Source organism: Ostreococcus lucimarinus, chromosome 8, assembly GCF_000092065.1.
Source record: "Ostreococcus lucimarinus CCE9901 chromosome 8, complete sequence".
Lineage (NCBI taxonomy): Eukaryota > Viridiplantae > Chlorophyta > Mamiellophyceae > Mamiellales > Bathycoccaceae > Ostreococcus > Ostreococcus sp. 'lucimarinus'.
In genome coordinates this window covers 458546-477381 of record NC_009362.1, presented here as the reverse complement: position 1 = coordinate 477381, position 18836 = coordinate 458546, and the positions used below count along the sequence as shown (strand labels likewise).

General features: G+C 60.6%; 13 protein-coding genes across 13 annotated transcripts; 7 read left to right on the top strand and 6 right to left on the bottom strand.

The window, feature by feature from the left end:
• Positions 1–191: 191 nt before the first annotated feature.
• Positions 192–1361, top strand: OSTLU_88051 (predicted protein; the record flags this gene model as incomplete). The annotated part of the gene is made up of 1 exon (XM_001419355.1): positions 192–1361. One exon carries the CDS (start codon positions 192–194, stop codon positions 1359–1361), a length of 1170 nt encoding a protein of 389 aa, XP_001419392.1.
• Positions 1362–1634: 273 nt separating this feature from the next.
• OSTLU_33153 (predicted protein) lies at positions 1635–1937 on the top strand (the record flags this gene model as incomplete). The annotated part of the gene is made up of 1 exon (XM_001419354.1): positions 1635–1937. The coding sequence occupies one exon, from the start codon at positions 1635–1637 to the stop codon at positions 1935–1937; it is 303 nt and encodes a 100-aa protein (XP_001419391.1).
• A 53-nt stretch (positions 1938–1990) lies between these two features.
• On the bottom strand, positions 1991–3631 carry OSTLU_42726 (predicted protein; the record flags this gene model as incomplete). The annotated part of the gene is made up of 1 exon (XM_001419140.1): positions 1991–3631. The coding sequence occupies one exon, from the start codon at positions 3629–3631 to the stop codon at positions 1991–1993; it is 1641 nt and encodes a 546-aa protein (XP_001419177.1).
• A 519-nt stretch (positions 3632–4150) lies between these two features.
• On the top strand, positions 4151–5209 carry OSTLU_42375 (predicted protein; the record flags this gene model as incomplete). The annotated part of the gene is made up of 2 exons (XM_001419353.1): positions 4151–4990; positions 5087–5209. The coding sequence occupies 2 exons, from the start codon at positions 4151–4153 to the stop codon at positions 5207–5209; spliced, it is 963 nt and encodes a 320-aa protein (XP_001419390.1).
• Positions 5210–5331: 122 nt separating this feature from the next.
• Positions 5332–6324, bottom strand: OSTLU_16515 (predicted protein; the record flags this gene model as incomplete). Its single annotated transcript, XM_001419139.1, has 1 exon — positions 5332–6324. The coding sequence occupies one exon, from the start codon at positions 6322–6324 to the stop codon at positions 5332–5334; it is 993 nt and encodes a 330-aa protein (XP_001419176.1).
• A 495-nt stretch (positions 6325–6819) lies between these two features.
• On the top strand, positions 6820–7140 carry OSTLU_33149 (predicted protein; the record flags this gene model as incomplete). The annotated part of the gene is made up of 1 exon (XM_001419352.1): positions 6820–7140. The coding sequence occupies one exon, from the start codon at positions 6820–6822 to the stop codon at positions 7138–7140; it is 321 nt and encodes a 106-aa protein (XP_001419389.1).
• Positions 7141–7482: 342 nt separating this feature from the next.
• On the bottom strand, positions 7483–8544 carry OSTLU_4140 (predicted protein; the record flags this gene model as incomplete). The annotated part of the gene is made up of 1 exon (XM_001419138.1): positions 7483–8544. A coding segment is annotated over one exon (1062 nt), but the record flags the coding sequence as incomplete, so codon positions are not given.
• Positions 8545–12390: 3846 nt separating this feature from the next.
• On the top strand, positions 12391–12720 carry OSTLU_9276 (predicted protein; the record flags this gene model as incomplete). The annotated part of the gene is made up of 1 exon (XM_001419351.1): positions 12391–12720. A coding segment is annotated over one exon (330 nt), but the record flags the coding sequence as incomplete, so codon positions are not given.
• Positions 12721–12865: 145 nt separating this feature from the next.
• Positions 12866–13600, bottom strand: OSTLU_33146 (predicted protein; the record flags this gene model as incomplete). Its single annotated transcript, XM_001419137.1, has 1 exon — positions 12866–13600. One exon carries the CDS (start codon positions 13598–13600, stop codon positions 12866–12868), a length of 735 nt encoding a protein of 244 aa, XP_001419174.1.
• A 364-nt stretch (positions 13601–13964) lies between these two features.
• OSTLU_33145 (predicted protein) lies at positions 13965–14699 on the bottom strand (the record flags this gene model as incomplete). Its single annotated transcript, XM_001419136.1, has 1 exon — positions 13965–14699. One exon carries the CDS (start codon positions 14697–14699, stop codon positions 13965–13967), a length of 735 nt encoding a protein of 244 aa, XP_001419173.1.
• A 670-nt stretch (positions 14700–15369) lies between these two features.
• Positions 15370–15729, top strand: OSTLU_33144 (predicted protein; the record flags this gene model as incomplete). The annotated part of the gene is made up of 1 exon (XM_001419350.1): positions 15370–15729. The coding sequence occupies one exon, from the start codon at positions 15370–15372 to the stop codon at positions 15727–15729; it is 360 nt and encodes a 119-aa protein (XP_001419387.1).
• A 424-nt stretch (positions 15730–16153) lies between these two features.
• Positions 16154–17380, top strand: OSTLU_42458 (HAAAP family transporter: tyrosine; the record flags this gene model as incomplete). Its single annotated transcript, XM_001419349.1, has 1 exon — positions 16154–17380. The coding sequence occupies one exon, from the start codon at positions 16154–16156 to the stop codon at positions 17378–17380; it is 1227 nt and encodes a 408-aa protein (XP_001419386.1).
• A 186-nt stretch (positions 17381–17566) lies between these two features.
• OSTLU_93146 (predicted protein) lies at positions 17567–18667 on the bottom strand (the record flags this gene model as incomplete). Its single annotated transcript, XM_001419135.1, has 1 exon — positions 17567–18667. The coding sequence occupies one exon, from the start codon at positions 18665–18667 to the stop codon at positions 17567–17569; it is 1101 nt and encodes a 366-aa protein (XP_001419172.1).
• Positions 18668–18836: the final 169 nt, after the last annotated feature.

Genomic DNA, 18836 nt, shown 5'->3' with positions numbered 1-18836 from the left:
AGTAAATTCCTCTGAAGCGCGCGCGTGGAGCGCGCGCGCGAGGGAGGGACAGGGAAGGGATGGCGGCGACGACGACGGCGACGGCGGCGACGGCGAGCGGAGGCGCGGCGGCGGCGGCGGCGAGTCGAGGCTCGCCGCCGGCGATGGTGTATCATCCGTCGGCGATGGTTGCGCCGGGAGTTGTGCCGTATATGGCGCCGCGTGCGCCGACGCCCGCGGCGGAAGTCGTTGGGAATTCGTTTGTGAACCAGTTTTACACGATTTTGCACACGTCGCCGGCGGTGCTGTATCGGTTTTACACGAATGATTCGACGCTCATCGTGAGTGGAGAGCACGGTGCGGCGAGTGATGCGCCAACGACGTATCGTACGCAACGGGACATTCACAACAAGGTTGTGAGCATGCGGTACGACGAGACCCAGGCGGATGTGAAATCGATCGACGCCTCGCACACGCTGGGCGGCGGCGTGCTGGTGCAAGTGACTGGCGCGTTGCGACGAAAAGGTGATGATTTTGCGCGCAATTTTGTGCAGTCTTTCTTGCTTGCGCCTCAGGAAAACGGTTTCTTCGTGTTGAACGACATTGTTCGATACTTGGACAAGGTCGACACTTCGGGGGAGAAGGCGCCCAAGGAGGCGAAGACGAGCGCCAAGCAGCAAGACGTCAAGGGGGAGTCGAAGACTAAGGCGGCGGAGGTCAAGTCGACGAAGAAGGAGAGTGGTGATAACAAGGCGAAGGGTGACTCCAAGTCAACCGAGGACGAGGACGCGGGTGAAGTGGATCCGAGCAAGCCGAGAACGTACGCGATGATGGCGGCTTCGGCGGCGGCGGCGGCGGCGGCGGCCAAGCCCACGGCAGCGACAGCCAAGCCCACGGCGGCGACGGCGGCGACGATCTCACCGATGACCTCGCCGAGCGCTACCTCGCCGAGTTCCAAGTCACCGGATAAGGCGGAGCAAACGGTCGCGGCGACCAAGCCCGGATGCGGTATCTTCATCAAGAACATCTTCATCGAATCGACGGTGGAGGATCTTGAGCGCGAGTTCAGCAAGTTTGGTGTCGTCCTCGGTGGTGCCAAGGGCATCAATCTGAAGGCACCGAAATTGTCGCATGAAACCAAGTTTGCTTTCATCGACTTCGATGAGCCAGCATCGGCGCAGGCGGCTTTAGAGGCGACAATCGAGCTTCACGGCAAGATTTTAGTGGTTGAGATGAAAAAGGCTTCAGTCGTCAATGCCAAGGGCGTTGGCGCGAACGGGAAGAAGGAGTCGAAGGGACGAGAGGGGGGGGTCGAGCGCAAGGGTAGCGCTAAGAATGGACGGCAACCGAAGAAGACTGAAGGTGCCGGTTCCAACAAATGAGTGGGGGCAGAGAAAATAGTAGTAGACCGACGATGACAACGTTCGACATCGCATCCAAGAACACAATTCTGCGAACACAGTAGACAAGAAGACTCTGCGAACACAGTAGACAAGAGACTTAATACGAACGAAGAATTGACGACACGCCGTCTAATTATGCCTCGCTCACGCCTTGTAGAGAATACGCGTGGCAACTCTCGAGGACTCGTCGGCGTCGGCGACAGCGAGAGAACGAGAGACTTCACTTCTCGACGCACCACGCGCCGTCGTTGAATGCACGCCCCGATAAACTTCATCATGCACTGGATCAGAATTGGTACGGGATCCTTCGCCGCGCGAATGAATCGAATCGGAACTGAGCACAGAAAACGCGCGATGAGCTCGTCGACGAAGAAGTGGCTTGCCTTGGACGCCGTCTCCGGTGAAACCGCGGTGATCATGGCGATCGGTGCTGGGGGGTTACTCGGATGCGCGTACGCGATAGGTCAGGGAAAGCCGCATTTCGAGGCGTCAAAGAAGCGTCGAGAGGAAGAAGTCATGAGAACGAAGAAGACGGATGAAAACGAAAAAGAGTAGGCTGTCGCGCTCGCGTGTTGCTTACAACTTTGTTTTCAACTTTACAATTCAAGTCATTCTCGCACATTTTGCTGCTGCGTGTTGCCATTTTGCCAAGCATTCATTGAATTTTCGTACAGTCGCATCATATCGTGCATTTGATTATTCTGGTAGGACATACCCGACATGCCCCACGCTGGCATTATGGTGCTAAAAGGTGGCAACGTCGGCGGCGACAAATCGCCGCCGGCTCCTTCTAACGTTGGCAGCTTGGACGTTTCATACTGTGGCGGTTGCGCGGGAGATGAGCTCATCAAGTGGTGTGCTGCTTGTGCTTGCGCCATCGACGCTTGCGCGAGACGATGAAGGAAATTGGTGTTGCCTATCGTTCTCTGCGCGATGACACTGTTCAAGTCGGCGTTCACATCCAAGGGATATCGCGCCGCGAGCTGGGCGGTGGTGAACGCGAATAAATGATTGAGCTGTGCCACGTTGTCTGGAGTTAGCGACATTTGTGCGTTGCCACCGGGCAATCTAGGTCGTCCGCGCGGGCGCTTGGCCTCGGCACTGTTCGAATCCTTGTTCGCCGCTCGCTTGCGCTGATTCGTCGTCGGATTCTTCGTCGTCGAGGTTGTTTGCGGACGCATGGCCGGCCCAAACTTCGACGAAGCCATCGGGAGCGGCTTGCCATCTTCATCGAGTTTACTAAACCATTGCAAGCCTTTACCTTGCGCGATGAGGTCCGCGGTAGAGTTTTCTCGGCTCAGCCAAAGAAACGCCGGCTTCCTCGAATCAGCAAGGTGCACTTTTCGAATCAAATGCAAAGAGCACAAGATGTTGGCGATGTCGTACAGGCGACGAATCTTAGTCTTCAACTTTGCGTCGTCGTGTGCGTCATCTAGAAGAAGTCGCGCCGCTGTGTCCAAACTCACGACGTTCAGCGACGACGCCAGGAATAGCTGAACAAACTTTTGCGACAACAATACCAGACTCTTCTCGCGGCGGCCGTCGTCGCCTTGCGCGCACGGCCCCGCGAATCTTTCCTGCCCCGCGAACGGGGCCTTGTTACGCACAGAATCGTTACGTGAATCAAAGTGTAGCACCGCGGTCGTCGTCGTCGCCGTCGTCGTCGTCGTAGGCGAGCTTCGATCGGAATCAATATTTTGTTGGTTATGTTCGTCGCCGCCGACGTCCTTTTCTTCTTCACCTTCGCGCGACGCCGCGCTGTCGTCGTTACTATTCTCCTCGCTTCCATTCGCGCCGCTAATTTCAAAGTTCGCCCCGAATTCTTTCAACCCCGCCTGTTTCAAGCGCTTCAAACTCTCCGGCAACCGTCGCACGCCGTGCCACGAATATTGATTCTTCGCCTTGCGCGCCATCACGTCGATGCTCTCCAACACGTTCACGATGTCGTAAATCCTCCGTCGCGCCACCCCGAGCTTCTCCGTCGCCTCGTCCAGACTCACGCTCTCCACCTCCCCGTTCCCATACAGCGCCAAAAAGTTCTCGCACAGCACGCCGAGCGATTTATCCTTCCGACTGTACGCCGCGCTCGCGCTCGCGCCCGCGCCGTCCCGCCCATCCGCCTTCGCCGCCGTCCGCGCCTCGCTCGCGCCGCCATCGCGCCCTCCCGCGCCCACCGCCGCCGCCGCCTCGCTCGCCCGCCCACCGCCGCGCGTCTCCGAGTCCTCGCACGCGCGCGTCGTCCCGTCCATCGCGAAAGATGTCCGTCGCCGCCGTCGCCCGCGTGACGTCGATCGATGCTCGCCTCGCGCGTTCGAACCGTCGCCTCGCGCGTCGTCGTCGCGCGTCGTCGCGCCCTCGCCGCGCCGCGATCGGTCGACGCGTTTTCGATTCGCGTCGCGCGTCGCGCGCGTCCGTCGCGCGTCGCGCGTCGTCGTCTCGCGTCGCGTCGCGCCGTCGCGCGCGCGGTGCCAGCTCTGGCTGCGAACCGTCGCGATCGATCGATCGATCGACGCTCGAGCGCGCGAACCTCGACGCGAGCGTCGACGCGCGCGCGCGATCGACGCGGTGAGGTTCGAGCGTCGACGACGCGATCGATCGATCGACGCGCGCGCCGTTCGCGCGACCGCGACCGCGACCGCCGACCGCGCGCGCGAGCGTCGCGGCGTCGCACGCGCGCGCGCGCGAACGTCGACGCCACGCGCGCGGTCGCGCGAACGGCGCTCGCGGCGCACCGCGCGCGCGCGCTCGCGCGCGCGACGCGCGAAGACATGCGCGGGACGGCGCGCGACGGCGGCGGCGGCGGCGCGGGCCTGCGCGTCGCGGGAGGCGCGGTGCGGAAGAAGAGCCACGGCGGCGCGGAGGATCGGTCGGCGTACCAGGGAATACAGTTCCTGAAGTCGTTCGGGCAGCACATCCTGAAGAATCCAGCCATCGTGAACGCGATCGTGGACAAGGCGGGGGTGAAGAGCACGGACGTGGTGCTGGAGATTGGGCCGGGGACGGGGAACCTGACGACGAAGCTGTTGGACGCGTGCAAGAAGGTGATCGCGGTGGAGTTCGATCCGCGCATGGTGTTGGAGCTGCGACGACGCGTGCAGAGCGATCCGGCGCAGAACTCGAGGCTGGAGATCATTCAGGGAGATTTCTTAAAGGTGGATTTGCCGTACTTCGACGTGTGCGTGGCGAACGTGCCGTATCAAATTTCTTCGCCTTTGATTTTTAAACTCTTGGCGCACAGACCGATGTTTCGAAGCGCGACGCTGATGTTTCAGAGGGAGTTCGCGATGCGCTTGGTCGCGCCCCCGGGAGACGCGCTGTATTGTCGGTTGAGCGTCAACACGCAGCTCTTGGCGCGGACGCAGCACATTTTAAAAGTCGGCAAGAATAACTTCCGGCCGCCGCCAAAGGTGGACTCGTCCGTCGTGAGAATCGAACCGAGGCATCCGCAGATTCCGGTGAATTTTAAGGAGTGGGACGGCCTGGTGCGGTTCTGTTTCGGGCGTAAAAACAAAACTCTTGGAGGCATTTTCAGGACGAAAAACGTGCTGGAACTGCTGACGAATAACTTTCGCACGTACAAGGCGTTGCAAGTCGTGCCGGACAAGAAAGTGAACAAAGCGAAAGCGAAAGCGAAGGCTGATTCGATGATGGACGTCGATGATGAAGATGAAGAAGCCACGGGGACGTCGTCGGAAGTCGTCAAGCAGCTCATCGAGGACGTGCTCGCCACGGATGGATTCGGGGAGATGCGCTCGAGCAAGATGAGTCAAGACGATTTTTTGCGTCTGCTCGCCGTATTCAACTCCAAGGGTATTCACTTCGCGTAGTTACGTAGCAGTCATAGAATTTAAAGCGACATTTGTGTACTTTTTATTACGTAAATATTCGCAGGGCGGCTAGGTTGATGGAGGAGAGGTGACGTGCGCGGCGCTTGTTCGCGTCGCTCTTTTTAGTCGAGGCGACGTAACAGGTACTTCACTTGAACATCCTTCGTCATGGGCATGATCCAGCGGTAGTATAACTCGCCCACTTTTTCCGGGGCCAATTTTAACGATTCAGAACCGACGGGTAAGGCCAAAGTATCGGGAATGTCTTCGCTGATATCCGAACCGTACACCGCCGCCTTGTTTGCCACCCGTCGAACGACCCGGTCCTCCACGGCTTGGTTCGTGAGAAGTGCCATCAAACCGTCGGCGTCTTGCGCTTTGATCAACTCCGTGTATTCTTCCGGCTGCGCCAAAAACTTGGACTCAGCGACGTACTTGCCGTAATGAATTCGCCTGGAAATCGTTTGCAAGCACGACAAGTCGCACAGACTCGCGCTCCCGTAATTGTTATCATCCCCGCCCTCGCACATCTCCGGCAAAAGATTATCGACGTACATTTCCATGATGCGATCATTAATGTTAATCGACTCCGCGCACGGGTGCAAAACGTCCTTAAACGCGATCGGCGGAATCACCAACGGCGGCTGCGCCTCTGGATAAAACGCGTGCTCATCCGGCGACGTATACCTTCGAATCTTCCCGTGACTCTGCTCCACCTCTCGAAGCATGAACTCCAGCATCGACGCTCGATCACCGTTCGGCGCGAAGCACGGCACTGGCACCGCATTTTTCGCATATATCGCGGAATTCAGCTTATACTGCGCGCGTTCGATGAGCGCGAAGATGATGGAATCCTCCTGCCGAATCAAGCTCTGCCGCACGTTATCCAGCTTCAAGCGATCGCTCAGGTCTTCGTAATCCACGGACTCGTTCACGCCGCCTCCGTTCACGCGATCCCTCGCCGCCGTCGCGCGCGCGTCGCGGCCGAGCGCGCGTCGGCGGCGTCGCGCGTCGGCGGCGTCCCGCGCGCCGTCACCACCGCGACGCGTCGCGCGGCGCAGGCTCGCCGCGCGCGCGATCGAGCTCGAGCTCGCGAGCGAGGCGGGCGGCGTCATCGCCGCGTCGCCGCCGTCGCGCGTCGAGGTCGCGCGTCGCTCTGTCGCGCGCGCGGACGCGCGAGCGCGCGCGTTCGCGACATCGAACCCGGCGCGACGCCGGCGCGACAGAGCGACGCGCGCGCGCGACGCGCGCGCGCGACGACGACGCGCGCGGCGAGCGGCGAGCGGTGAGCGGTGATGCGCGCGAGCGCGCGCGCGCGCGCGCGCGAGGACGAAAAGGCGACGACGGCGACGTTCGGTGGGTCGGACGTGCTGCGCGCCGCGGCGACGACGCCGCTGACGCCGCCGCCCGCGCGCGAGAGCGCGACGGACGACGACGCGGGACGCGCGCGGTGCGATGGAACGTTCGCCGAGCTCGGGCCGAGCGAGAAGAAGCGATTGGCGGCGCTGATTCAAAAGTGCGTGGACGCGCACGAGGGGGCGGGACGCGCGGAGCGGGAGCGAGACGCGGCGGTGACGGCGCTCGAGCGCGAGCGAGAACTCAGAAGCACGATGGAGATCGAACGTGATGTGGCGGTGGAGACGGCGAGGGCGCTGAAGGAGGAGTTGGCGGCGGCAAAGGAACGCGCGGCGGCGCTCGCGGCGACGGTGGCTCGGTTGCGAGAGCGGCTTCAGTCGACGCGCGGGGACGAGGAGAGGATGGGAATGGGGAGAATTGCGACGGGTGCTTCTTGGTCGAAGAGTGATGATTTCGACGTGCCGACGCCGAGAGGGACGTTGACGTTGTCGCCAGTCGCGTCCGAGGCGCCACGACGAGAATACTCGGTGGACTTACTGGAACTCATCGAGAGCGTCGAACGAGAAAGCTTTTAGCGATGTCATTCGTAGTATTTGTAGTCATGATCTGTATAACGTTTGCGATGTTCGCTCAGTTTTTTCAGAGAGTGAGTGATATTGATTACAAGGCGATTGTTTTGTTTACTCCCAAGCTTTGCGTCTCGTCTTGGGAGCGCGCTCGTTTTGCGCAAAAGGATTGGCGCGCTTGGCGCCGGCGGACGATCGCCTGTCGTACATAGAGTTATCTCTGCTCGCGAGTGCGTTCGCTGATACCCGCCGCGATCTAGTGTTCGCCCCAGCCGGCGCGGGAGCCTCCGCGCCTCCGTTGGTCAAGTGAGCAAAGTTATGCGCGATGTTGCGCTTGGCTTTTTTGCCGTTTCCTAATTCCACTTGGTTCACGGTGGACGCAAACCTGAGCGAGCACATCGACTCCTCGGCGCTGTCCAAGTCTGGAGCTATGTTCACTACCATCAATGTCTTGCCTTCGCCCCCTAAGCAGGGCGCAAGCAGGTACGTAAGCTTACTATTGCGGTAGGGAATGTGCTTGTCGCCCCTCCCGACGGCGGCGAACACGTCTCCCAAACAGGACAAGCTCTTGTTGATGGCGCAGGCTTCTGTCATTCGCTGCCCACGAGCTCCACTCCTCTTTGTTCGCTCAGAACCGGCTAAGTCAACAAGGTTGAGGCAACCCGTGAGGGTTTGACCCGTCGCTTGGTGCACGCCGGTGATGTACAACAGGAACAACGTGTGCGAGCGGGACGAGTTTGCGTTCATCTCCGTTTCCGCCACTTCCCGCGCCTTCATGGCACGGCGCACTAAGCTAGTCGCTTCGTACACAGATGTTACCTCTTCGCGCACGACACCGGTCACCGTAGGGCATCCACCCTCTGGAGCGTTGACCACGTTGTGACGTTCGCTGTGCGTGGAGCCCGGGCACAGCAAATCGCGAATCTGCTCGTTGTAAATCTCCACGTAACTCGCCTCCATGGTGTATTCGTAGCCCTTTGATCGAAGAGCCTCGGCTTGTTCAAGCACCTTGGCGACCGCTCTGGGAACGATACCGCGACGCTCGCCCTCACCTTGACCCAACATTGTGTACGTCTTACCGGCGCCAGTTTGACCGTACGAAAACAAGCACACCTTGTAACCATCGAGAGCGGATTGAACGAGCTCGGAAACTTCCTCGAACACTTCATCTTGGCTTGAATGACCGTTGAACACGCGATCAAAGTTGAACAATCTCGGGTCAAGCTCCGGAATGGACACGGCGAGAGTCTGCTTGTCGACATCCGGGACGTCGACGACGCTATCTTCACCTGGCAACAAGGGACGAACTCGAGCGATAACACGAACGTTTCCACGCAATTCCTGGATCATGTTGTGCATTTCGCGTCGCATTTCGTCCGCCTGCAGGAGTTGAGACTCGAGCTCTCTCACGCGATCGAAAGACGCGACGTGCTCGTCCTTGACTTGCTGCGCGCGTCGGGTCGCCAAGGTGGCCTCCTTGCGTAATTGCTCCATCTCCGCTTGCATCTTCGTGGCTTCGCCTTGCTTACCGCCATTGCGTTCGAGACTACGCACCTTGGCCTCCAAATTCGCGATCGTGACCTTCATACGATCGACAGAGACGCCATCGGCCTTGGCAGGCATCGGAGCCAAGTTCGTGCTTGTCGCCTGGCGACGCGCCTCCTCCTTCTCGAGTCTGAGCCTCGTGATTTCTGCGTGCAACTTTGACTCGCGTTCATTGGCTTCCATGAGCACACGTTGTGCTTTTTGTTCCAATTCAACTGTTTCCTTCGTTCGAGCAGATCCACCAAAGGTTTGAAGTTCTGTAATGAGCTCTTGCTTCTCGCGCGACGCTGCGGCTTGAAGCTGCGATCGGAGTTCAGTCATCGCGTGCTCTTTCTCCGCAGCGGCTGCGTTGCACAGTTTGGCGGCTTGCAGCGCCAATGCCTCTTGTTTTTCGTTTTCGAGCGTGTCTCGAAGGTTCTCAATCGCAGACTTGTAAGACTTGCTCGAGTCGATGCTACCCGCCGCCGCAGCTTCCGCCTTTGCTTGCGCAACGGCGACTTCCTTGACAGCATTAAGCTCAGCTTTGAGATTATCCAGCGCGACTTGCTTCTCGATCGTAAGCTTCTGACGTTGTTCTTCGAGAGCGCGGGCCTTGATGGCTTCGAATTGTTCTGACGCGTTGTTCTGCAGAGACGCCTTGAGCTCAGCGAGCATGGACGCCTTTTCAGCTTCGTGCTTTCTGATCAACTCGTACTTTTCGCGCTCCAGCGCGGAAACGGCGTTGTGTTTATCAGTCGCGAGCTTTTCCGTGAGCTCTTGAATCTTGCGCGACATCACCTCCGCGTGCTTCTCGCTCGCCATGACAAGTGCGCTTTGCTTCTCGGCTTCCATCTGCGCCTTGATCTCCGCGTCACTACGCGACGACTTGCCGCCAGTAAACGCAACCGAACGTGCTTGCTCGAGTTCAGCCTTCAAGTTATTTGAGAGTTCAGTCATTGTCTCCTCGTGAGCTTCCTTGAGAGCCTGGATCGCAGCTTCGCGCTCGCCAGCCGCTTGCTGCGTCAATTCTACTCGTTGCGCTTGAAGCGCCTCCTCCTTGCTCGCGAAGAGCTCGGACTTGGCTTGTTCGAGCTGCGCGATCGTGCGCTCCTTTTCGTGTTTGAGTTCATTCGAAAAGTTTTCAGCGCACTCTTGGCGAACTCGGATCTCGAGCTCGGACATCGCGGCTTCGTGTGCGTCGTGAGAGCCCGTGAGCGCGGAGTCGCGCTCGCTGAGAAGCTTGGACTGGAGTTCTTGCTGCTGCGCCTCGAGCGCTTTGGCCTTGTCCAACGCGTGTGCCTCTTGCATTTTCTTCGCTTGTTCGGCGAGCGCGCGTTGAGCCTCTTGCTTAACACGGGTCAACTCTTCTTGCGCAGACTGCTTGACTTGCTCGAGCGTCGAGTGAAGACTTTCAAGCGCGCTCGAAGCCTTTGCAGCGGCGAGCTCGGCTCTGTGCTCGGCATCCTTGAGGGCAGCTTGGAACTCAGCCTTCACGTGAGCTTCCTTGGCGCTCGCTTCTGACTTGAACGCGGCGAGAGTCATCTCGTTGTTGGTCTTTTGCTCAGCCAAGAGAGAGTTGAGGTGCACAATGCGTTGCTGCATATCCTCCTTGCTTTCAGACTTGAACGTGTTCATCTCTTGCTCGAGGCGCGCGCGGAAGTCACGTTCGAGGTTGTTGACTTCCTCACTTTTTTCGCGTGAGAGAGTGTCTTCGAGATCACTGAGAGCCTTCTCCTTTTCAGCAGTCATCGCGGTGACAATCTTTTCGATGTCCGCTTGAGCGCGTTCGTTCTGCGTCGCCGCCTCAGACGCGAGCTGGTTGTACTGCGCCGTGACGCCCTCGAGCTTGGATAATTGCGCCGAGAGTTCGTTCTTGAGAGAATCTTCAGAATGCTTCAACTTCGCGAGCTCGGCTTCCCACTGCGCCTTCTCCTCTTTGTACGAGCTCTGAAAGTCGGCGTGCTGCGCCGTGGCGTTTTCGAGCAACGCCTTGGCCGCCGCGAGCTCTTGCTGAGCAATCTGCGTCTGCTCCTTCGCTTGATCGGCTTCAACCTTTGCTTCCGCCGCCGCCGCACCGGCTTGAGCCGCACTGACGTTCTCCATTTGTCGAAGCTGCATCATCTTCTCTTGCTCACTCGCGAGCGAAGCCTCGGCGTCGTTGGCCGCTTGGACGCGCGCCTCGGCGTCGGCAATCTTCTTTGAGAGCGCAGTCATGACTCGTGCGTGCTCTTCTTCGCGAATCTTCGATCGTTCCTCGTTCAAAGCGTCGATTTTGCGCTGAAGTTCTTCCTCGGCCTCCTGAACCTTGTTCAAGTGCGCCATGTGATCCTCCTTTTGCTTGGCCAACCGTTCGCGTTCCGCTTTCAAGTCGGCCATCTCCGCCGCCGTCGCCGGCACGGTAACCGTTTGCCCGTTCCCGTTCACCGCAGCCTCTTCCACGGCCGCCTTATACGAACGCTCGATTTCTTGACACTCCGCCGTCATCTCATCCTTGTGCTGCAGCAACTGCTTGAGCGTCTCCTTTTGACTCTTAATGTGCATCGTGAGCTCCGCCACGAAGCCCTCCGGGTCCGCCTTCTTCTTCACCGTCGGTCGCCACGATAGGCACCTCGTCGCGTTTTCCATCGCCGGAGACTCATCGTAAATCTTCCTCGCCACCGCTTGCACCTGCGACTTCATCCCATCGTTGAACAGAATCGTATCATCGTTCCCGCCTGCGTTCGTTCGCGCGTTTAAAACCGCCGTCGTCAGTGTCCCGCCTCTCGCGCGCGCGCATTCGTCGATCCCTCCCACCACCGCCCCACGGTCGCCCGTCCCGCGCGCGCGTCCTGGACGATCGAACCATTTCATCGTCGTCGTCGCCCGACGTCTCGACGCGTCCACTCGCGACGCGCGCGCGCGCGGCGCTCGAATCCGAATCCTTTCCCATCGTTCCCCCAACGGCCGTTTATCGCCTCGGTCGCGTCGCCTCGCATCGCATCGCATCGCGCACCGATCGACGGTCGCCCGCTCCGCGACGCGCGCCTGACGCTCGACGGATTCGTCGCCTTCCGCGCGCTCAGCGGTCCGTCGCTCAGGCTCTGTCGACGCAAGTTTTCCATCCTGCGCGCGCGACGAATCGAATCGCGAAGGCAAACCGTCGTCAGTCGGCGTTCGCGTCGCGTCGCGTCGTCGCGTCGTCGCGGCGCGTCGCGTCGGCGCGGCGCGATGTCGGTCGCGTCGCGCACCTCGCGCGCAGGTGATTCATCTTCACCGCGCTCGTCGGCGCGGACGCGGCGTTCGTCGCGTCCGTGAGCGCCATCGCGCGACGCAGTGACGCGCGCGCGCGGGCGCGCGGGGGCGTTCGGTCCCCTGGCGCAAAGTATGACTGTTTGTACATACCCGTGTGTCCGAATATTCGAACGCGATCCATCGCTCGTATTCCGCGCCCATCGCGCGCTGTGTGGTGATTTATGATACGAGCGCGCGTGGAATCACACACGGACACGAGGCGCCCCCGCGCGCGCGTCGACGTCGCGCGCGCGCACTCGGCGACGCGCCACCGTCGACGCGATGCGACGCGCGATCGAGCGCGCGATCGCGTCGGCGTCGACGGCGGCGCGCGCGCGCGGGACGCGCGGGATGTGCGCGGCGGACGCGGCGCGAACGGCGCGCGCGACGCGCGAGGGCACGTCGACGACGACGACGACGGCGACGGCGACGACGGCGACGACGGCGGTCGAGGCGAGGAAGGGGAAGCGACAGGCGATGGAGGTCACGCCCGAGGCGTCGCGAAGGATCAAGGCGCTGTTGGACGCGAGGCAGAAGGAGTACTTGAAGATTGGGGTGAAGACGCGGGGGTGCAACGGGATGACGTACACGATGAATTACGCGGACGAGAGCGAACGGAAGAAGTTTGATGAACTCGTGACGACGGAGGATGGGGTGAAAATAATCGTCGAGCCGAACGCGCTGATGAGCATCATCGGGACGAAGATGGATTACGTGAGCGATCGATTGAGGAGCGAATTCGTGTTTGAGAATCCAAACAGCAAGGCGCAGTGCGGGTGTGGGGAATCGTTCACGGTGTGAGCGAGAGAGATGATAGGGTAGGGCGAATAGGCCTAAAACAGCGTTCGCGCGCGCGGACGAGCTGTGCGATGTACAAGACTATTATTTACATTACTTTTAACCGCGGCGCGCCGGCGCCGAGACCCGGCGCGCTTCGCTCTCACTCGGCGCCGAGACCGGCGCGCTTCGCTCTCGACTCCGCGCGCGGTGCCTCGGCGATGCCTTGATTATCTCGACCTAAACCCGAACCTCGCGTGAACCCCATCGCGGTGAGCAAGCGACTGCCGATGCCGCGCGTGTGCGCCTCGAACGCGGCGAACGCTCCCGATAAAGGCGACGGCGCGCGCCTCGCGGCGTCCTCATCGAACGTCGCCTCGTCCTCCGTCGCGCGAGTAAATTCTACGATATCGCGCGTTGTGTCTTCCTCGTCACTTTTACGGTTCCATCGTCGCCCGCGATCTTTCTTCTTTTTGCCTTTGTTCGCTCTGCGCGACGCTTCCGCGCGCTTCTCTAAACGCGCTCTGCGTTCGTCGCTCATCAAATACTCGTCTCGCGTCATCGGCTCCGCACATAGCGATTTCAAAAGCTCCTCGCTCACCACCGGCGGAACATCGCTCGTCCCATCGACGCGTTCGATGACAAAAGCCGCGCGTTTGCCCGCTCGCGTCGGTCGGAACGTCGTCCCGAGCGCCGCCGCCAACGCGCGTATCACTCTCCCTTGACCTCTCGCCACGCACGCGCGTTTACTACACACGATCGTCAATGATTTACCCTCGCGAACGACGCGCTCCATCTCTCGCCTCGCATCGTTGGCGTCGAACCCGTCCCGTCGCGCTCGCGTCGCGCGCGTCGCCGCCACGTGCAATTTCTTCAACATCTTCTTCTCCCCCGGCATCAGCGCGCGCGCGCGCGCGCTCGCGCTTCGCGTCGACGACGAATGATTTGTTCGCCATCTTCCGTCGTCGTCATCTGCGCGTCCGGTGCTCCAGCGCCACGTGAGCGTCGCCGATGGTTCTCCGTCTTGGTCCGCGCCTGACGAAGAGGAAGACGTAGACGCGTCGTCGTCGTCGTCGCTCGAGGCCCGGGAAGGGTGACCGCGATCGACGCGTATCGCGTCGTCGTCCTCGGCGTCGTCCTCGGCGTCGCTCGGGGCGAGGACGGCGAACATGCGCGCGACTTGTGAAGTCGGTTGGAAGGAAAAATGTCACTCTTGTTACAACGTCGTCGCGAATCAATCAAATATACAGCGGCAGGCGCGTCTACGCGAAACCCCACGCGGCGTCGGGATCGTTTTCGACGCTTTCGCTCGCGTCGTCACCGCTGGCCCAGAGATCGGGATCGCCCGCGCCGCGGCGCAACACGCGCGGCTCGCCCGCGGACAAATCCACCACCGTAGACGCCGCCGCCATTTGACGCTCACCGATGTCCACGATAAACCCCAGACCTCGCGGTAAGTACGTGTCATGAATCACCGCCGGTTCGTCGTCGCACTCGGGCACGGTCGAGCACATCAACGGCGCGTCGAGGAGATCGAGCAGCGCTCGCGTGACCTCGCACGCGGGAATGCGCACGCCCACCGTCTTCCTACTCTTGCACTGCCTCGCCTTATCCTTCGTCGATTTATCCACCAGACACACCTTCGGCAACTCCTTCGACGCGGGTAAGATAAACGTATACGGCCCCGGCAGGCACTGTTTCGCCAACTTGAACGGCAACGTCGCGCCAGGTTTCGGGTTGTTAGGAAACCCGGTGGTGTACGCGTCTATATCTGCGAATCCTCGGCACAGTATGCTCAGCGGTTTGTTCAGCCCGGCGTCTTTGATATCATACAACTTCTGCACCGCATCCGCGTTCGTGAGATCGGCGACGAAGGCGTACTTCGTGTCCGTCGGGATCGCGCCGACCTCGCCTCGGCGAATCGCCTCCGCGACTTGGTCCAGCTTCCACATCTCCCCCTCCAGGCCGACGTTCACGAGATCGATGTCGACGTACATCGCCTCCGCCGTCGGCGCTCCACCGCCGCGGCCTCGCTTCGCCGCGCGCGCGCGCACGCCTCCGCGCGCGACGTCCGCGCGACGCGTCGGCGGCGGCGTCGTTATCCGAATTCGCGCATTCGCGCGTCGCGCGGCGGCGCGCGACGCGACGACGGCGCGCGCGCGCGTCGAAGCGATAGAATGAGACATCGCGCGCGTCGTCCGAGCGCGCGGTCGTCGCGCGCGATCGCGCGCGTGCGTGTGACGTCACACCGGGAGGCGAAAAGCGATGGGACGACGACGCGACGACGACGACGACGACGACGACGACGCGCGCGACGCGCGACGCGACGGCGCGCGACGACGACGACGAAGTCGCGACGGACGGTCGCGAAGTCGAAGCGCGTCGCGAAGTCGAAGCGGCGCGAGACGGCGACGGCGAAGTCGAAGTCGGAGCTCGAGCTCGAGCTCGAGCTCGCGCGAGCGACGACGACGGCGAAAAGAGCGACGGCGAAAAAAGGAGAAGAAGGAAAAGAGAGATAAACGACGTCGACGACGGTCGAGGTCGAGGTCGAGGTCGAGCATGAGCGAGCGCGAGCGCGAGGATGGGCGAGCGCGGCGACGGGACGACGAGGCGGCGGCCGGGACGGCGACGCGCGCGAACGCGCCGATGGAAGCGGCGTCGACCGCGATGGCACCGCACGACACAGAGGCACAAATCACCACGCCGAAGGAACCGCTGCCACCGCCGCCGACGTCGGCGGCGATGACGCTCGAACAGTATCGCGCGTACGTCGCCTCGCAGAGTCACACCAAGGGCACGGTGCACGCGACGCCGCCGGAGGAGAAGGCCGAGCAAGAAGACAAGAAAAAGCACGGTTGGTGGCCGTGTCAGAGCTATAAGTGCGCTGGGAAGCAGCTCAATCCGAAGGCGGTGGAGAAGTGCGAGGCGTGCGGGGCGCTTCGGCGCTTAGACTCGGGCGGCCAGGCGTTCACCGCGTCCACCTCCGCCGCGCAGCACAGATGGAACACCGAGGTCAGGCGCAGGTAGCGCGCGCGTCCACGTAGCTTCGTTCGATAGCGTGCGAACGAAACCAAACTCCTAGATCGTTCGCGTCGTCGTCTCGTTCCGTCGCCGAGTCGCGCGCTCCGCTGACGAGGCGACTCAACCGCCCCGAGCGCTCACCGCGCGCCGCACAACTCGACGCGTCTCGCGCGCGACGCGGCGCGCGCGAGCTCGAAGAGACGATCGTCGCGCGCGGGCGCGCCGCGCGATCGCGCATCTCTCGCGTCGGCGCGGAATTATTGCGTGAATCGCGATGATAGCGTTATCGCAACGAGCCCTCGCCGCGGTGAACGGACGCGCGCGCGCCGACGCGTCGACGCGAAGGCGCGCGGTGCGAACGAACGCGTGGGGCACGCGCTCGCGCGCGGCGGAGCGATCGAGCGGGCTGGATGAGCAGTATTACGAAGACATGGCCTGGGGGGACGGGGCGACGCGCTTCGCGCGGGGCTCCACCGACGAGGCGGAGTCGTGTCCGTTGGAATTGCACGCAGAACGCGCGAGCGACTTCGAAGCCATCATGCTAGTCGTCGGAACGACCGTCGGGGGTGGATTCTTGGCGATGCCGTACTTTGCCGCGCCCGCGGGGTTCGTGCCGGCGGTTTTGATATCGTGCGGCGCGTGGGCGGTGCTCGCGGCGAGCGGACTGTTGGTGTCCGAGACGCTCATGCACACGTGGGCGCGGTCGAACGGTCGAGCGGTAAGTTTGTTGAGCGTAACATCGGATTATCTCGGAAAGAGTTGGGGTAGCATCGTCGCGGTGTCGTTCTTTGTGATGATGAACTGCACCCTGGTGAGTCAGCTCGCAAAGTGCGGGTCGTTGGCGAGTTTTTTTAGCGGTGGCGCGGTGTCGCACGTTTTCGGTGCGGCCGTGACCGCGGCGATTGTTGGATACGTGTCGTTTTCAAACAAAGCGGCCAAGGTGAACGCGTATGCGACCGTTGGTATTTTTATGTCGTTTGCGGCGATTTGCGTCTTTGGAGTGACGAATTTGACGCCTAGCAAGCTCACTTTCATGAACTTCGCCGCGGCAGTGCCGGCACTCCCCGGTTTGGTACAACTATACACGTATGGAGAGTGCTTGCCGACGTTAGTTGACATGCTCAGAGGTGACAGAGAACGTATCAGGCGCGTGATTTTGCTCGGCACCTCGGTCCCCCTCGCAATGTACACTTGTTGGCTCGTCGTTTCGCTCGCTCAGAGTGGCGCTTGGGCTGGAACCGCGGACTTAGCGCAAGCAATGTTGGAAAGTGGCGGTATTTTGGGTGGAGCGACCGCTTCTGTCGCGATCGCGGCGTCGATCTCAACGCTCATCGGGGGCTACTTGGCGTTGAGTCGGTTTTGCGCCGACGCCTTGAAGAAAAAGACGGTGAGTCATTCAAAGTCCGTGATTGCGCTTACCCTGCTTCCCTCGCTACTTTTCGCCTGTAAAGGCCCCGACGTGTACTTTTCCGCGCTCAAATTCTCTGGAGCTGTGGTCGTCATCATTTTGTGGGGTATTTTGCCTCCGCTGTTGGCAAAATCTTTATGGAAGCGAGAAGGAGCTTTCACCGAAATCCGAAAGTTCTTCGTTTACGTCTGGACTACTCTCGCGAGCGTCGCTCTGTGCTTTGGCGTTCGGTCTCTTGTCGTCGCGTGAAACGTTTGAACACTCTTACGCGCATGTTGTATACTATTTAGATGCGCCGTGTTGATCCTACATAGGAACGTGTTGATCCTGCTACTGTGCATAGAACGTGTTGGTCCACTAAAAAAACGTCCAATCTTTAATACAAGGTTCTACCGGTATCATCGTAAACAAAACTATAGCTTCGTCGCGACTATCTTAATTGCTAAGTTGAATTTCGCTAAGGGCGAGCTGGACACGGGCGGGTGAGCTGAGTGACTTGTACTTCGACAGCCATGAGACGTCTCGGAAAAATTCATCTTGAGCGTCGTCGAGACTCTTGAACCCAGATTCCTCGCTCGCATCTCGAACTGCCATTCGAATTTTAGATTTGTTTGACGATACGTTTTCATACTGTTGTCTCAATTTGTTGGGAATCTGGATTTCGATCGGTGGTGCGGCGGCGGCGGCGGCGACGACTCGTTTAATGACGACTTCAATCTCGTCGTCGTCACTACGATGCGAGTCCTCCTCAACCGCTCGTCGTAAAGGAGTTATTGAAGTCGTACTAAGCGTAGGTGAAACGATCAACACGGCACCACGCCGTGACGCACGAGCGCCACCGAGCGCTTCGATCACGTCATCGATGGGTAAATTCACCTTCGCCGTTCTTCTCAATCGCGGCCCTGCGCGCGCGAGATTCACCACGTGCAAACGTATGATCCCTCGCTCTTCTTCCCCAACTGGCTCGCATCCAAAGAATCTAAAATACAATCCCAACGTCGTCCATCCTCTCGATCGCGCGTACGTCATCGCCGCCTCGCGCATCCTCAACAAAAACTTTACCGCTTCGCGTTTTTCCTCCTCCGATCCACTCAACGCGAGCGCGCCGACGTTAGACTTCCCCCAAACCGCATCTCTCGTCGTCACCACCACGTGTCCCGGAAGTCCACCGACTTGTCGATCTGGTCCAGCCAACGCGCCGGTGTTCCCACTCGTTAAATCGTTCCATCGCCGATCAAACTCGACGTCGTTGTGACAAACCGCAAACTCTTCCGCCCAGTCCCCGAGCGCGTCTTGGTTCACCAAGTTCGGCGCCGCCCCGGTCGCCGCGCGGAGCACGGCGTCGAACGGCGTGGCGTCGGCATCCATGCGATCGCTCGATGGCGACAGCAGCGCGCTCGCTCGCAAGTATTCGACGTAGTTGTGATTTCGAAGCCATTCCTGAGCGACCGTGAAAACGTCCGCGGTGGCGACGCCGCGCGCGCGAAAGCCGCTCGTGGACGCGAACGCGTCGCGTAAACTTCGTGCGTCGCGCATTCGCGGCGCGGCGGGCGCAGACGGTCGCGGCATCGCGCGCGCGAGTGACGTCGGGCGCGACAGTTGGATTCGGTTTGAATCTCCTTCAGCCGGCCGCGAGTCGGAACGAAACGTTGGATTGGAATGGAATGGAATTCGATGGCTATTCTTCTATGCGCGCGTCGTCCGA